This window comes from Cynocephalus volans, chromosome 10 (genome assembly GCF_027409185.1).
Source record: "Cynocephalus volans isolate mCynVol1 chromosome 10, mCynVol1.pri, whole genome shotgun sequence".
Classification (NCBI taxonomy): domain Eukaryota; kingdom Metazoa; phylum Chordata; class Mammalia; order Dermoptera; family Cynocephalidae; genus Cynocephalus; species Cynocephalus volans.
In genome coordinates, this window is record NC_084469.1 from 101,299,742 (window position 1) to 101,302,357 (window position 2,616).

A 2,616-nucleotide genomic window follows, 5' to 3' on the forward strand; every position below is an offset into this window, starting at 1 on the left:
TGAAATAAAAGTCTGTAAGAGTGAGAGTTATCTTTTATTACAAGGCCTTCGGACCTATGGAATGTATAGTATAATCAAGGTTTCTTTCTTTTATTAGAAAGAAAAGATTCCTCACTGGTTAAGTTCAACTATTTCACAAACATTTTATACCACTGAGATAATCTAAATACAGTGATTTTATAGATGATTAAACTGAATGCTGTTTAGGCTAATGTTGCCCTGTCCAGATAGTTTACCAGTGTCTAATCTCAAGAATTCGTAAATTAGAAAATGAAATCTTATGCTCTATATCTCACTGTAAGGTGAACCTAGGAGTGCAATTCACATAATCCTACCCATGCAATCAGGTAGAATCGGGTCTCTGCTATGACCACAGCCTTCTACGGATCCTTTCCGTGACCTATCTAACTTCTCCATGTTTCCTTTTACTGAGACCTTTCCCTAAAATAGCAGTATATATAAAATCACCAATGGAGCTTCCAAGAGTGCCTTAAATGTACATTATCTTAAATAAACCATAATAAATTTCCACTGGCTATAAGAATGCATATTAGAGGCATATAAAGGAGGTTTGATACTTTTGTGAATATGGAGCATGAATAGTTGGCTGTAAGTAGGACAATCCAACAATGAATTATTTGTCAGCTAAGAGATAATGTAGTAAACTAGGAAAAGTTAGGACAGTCTAAGAAAACTGTGTAAATTAGTAACACTCACAGAAATTCAATAAGGCCGATTTGAAGTAACCTGAGTCAAAATTATTGTTGTAGAAAGTTATAAAGTTCTGAAAAACAATTTAATTCAACTACTCTGACAATAGTATTTCTTATGCTAGTATTTTGTTTTTTAGATCCTTAATAACATTGTGACAATTATGTAAAAAATATTAATGATGAAAAATAACTATTGAAAAACCTCACCTCAGGTTCACCTTCTGTAGACTCTGACAGAAGAACTGAGCTTAGAGAGTAGATTTCATTTTCAAAATATCAAAAACTTATATAATGGAAATGCTGTGGTGCTGAAAACACCAAGGTCAAGGGTTTAGATCCCTGTACCAGCCAGCAACAACAACAACAACAATGACAGCAACAAAATGTTACACAAAGCGAAAGTCAGTTGCAACTTTATTTTTAAACACACTTAGCCATTATATTATCTAGTCATTTTATAAGAATTTGGTGACAAAAGAGTAAGGCATTGTGGCTTACCCATTATCCCTTTCTCTTTGACTCATTCTAGTAACCCAGGCCAATCCAGATGACACATCACAGATAAGAAAATCTCCTACAGAGGAGGTTCCTCAAGGACCCCTTCACATCCGTGTTCCTCAGGCTGTAGATGAAGGGGTTCATCATGGGAGTGACCACAGTGTACATCATCGAAGTTACTGCACTCTTCCTGGTAGAGTGTGTAAATGCAGAACTAAAGTACACTCCAAAACTTGTCCCATAGAATGAGAAAACAACTGAGAGGTGAGACCCACAGGTGGAAAAAGCTTTGTACTTTCCTCCTGCTGAAGGCATTCTCAAAACAGAAGAAACAATGTGAATATAAGAGAAAATGATTCCAGAGAGGGGTATCCCACCTAACATGCATGCTGCAAAATATATCAGAATATTGTTGATGAGGGTATCAGAGCAGGCGAGCTTGATGACTTGAACAACTTCACAGAAGAAGAGGGGGATTTCTGGGTCTGTGCAGAAGGACAGCCGCAGCAGCATCAGACTGTGCAGCAGGGAGTCCCCAACACTAATAGACAGGGAGAGGAGAATCATCAGGACGGAAAGACGAGGGTTCATGATGACCGTGTATCTCAGGGGGTGACAAATGGCCACATAGCGGTCATAGGCCATCACCCCTAGGAGAAAATTTTCAAAAGTGGAAAAAACCAGGACAAAATAGATCTGGGTGAGGCAGCCTGTGTAAGTGATACTTGAATGCTGAGCTTGGATGTTCACCAACATCTCTGGGATGGTAGTTGTGCTTAAACAGATGTCAGTAAAGGACAGATTGGAGAGAAAGAAGTACATGGGGGTGTGGAGGTGGGAGTCAGAGATGACAACCAGGATGATGAGCAGGTTTCCCAGGACGGTGACCAGGTACATGGACAGGAACAGGCTGAAGAGGAGGGGCTGCAGTTCTGGATCCTCTGTCACCTCCAAGAGAAGAAATTCTGAAACAGCTGTTTGGTTTCTGGTTTCCATGTTGTTAATGAATCTGGTGGAAATATGGGATGGTGACAAGATCATCAGATATTTTGTCGTCCCACAGGTGAAGCATCACCTGATGGAATCACCACCTTATGAAGAAAATCCGATCAGTGAAGGGGAGTTTGAAAGGGGTCATCATGGCTCCTAACCCTGCAAAATCCACAGCTAATGTTGTCAGTAAAAGGCCACAATGAGTAATTGTGTAATAGGCTATGCCATCTAGGTGTGTGTAAGGACACTCTGTGATGTTCACACGATGGTAAAATCACCGAAAGATGCATTTTCTCAGGACATCTCCCTGATGTTATTTGACCCATGAGTGTATCTTGCAGCCATGAGCTAGTAAGCAAAAGGGCAAATGTAATGCACTAAAGATGGTAAAGCAGAAAAAACAAACAGGCTG

General features: G+C 39.7%; 1 protein-coding gene across 1 annotated transcript; it reads right to left on the reverse strand.

Moving 5' to 3' along the window:
* Positions 1–1,268: 1,268 nt before the first annotated feature.
* Positions 1,269–2,210, reverse strand: LOC134388333 (olfactory receptor 7G2-like). Its single transcript, XM_063111289.1, has one exon. The coding sequence runs from the start codon at positions 2,205–2,207 to the stop codon at positions 1,269–1,271; it is 939 nt and encodes a 312-aa protein (XP_062967359.1). The 5' UTR covers positions 2,208–2,210.
* Between the last annotated feature and the right edge of the window lie 406 nt (positions 2,211–2,616).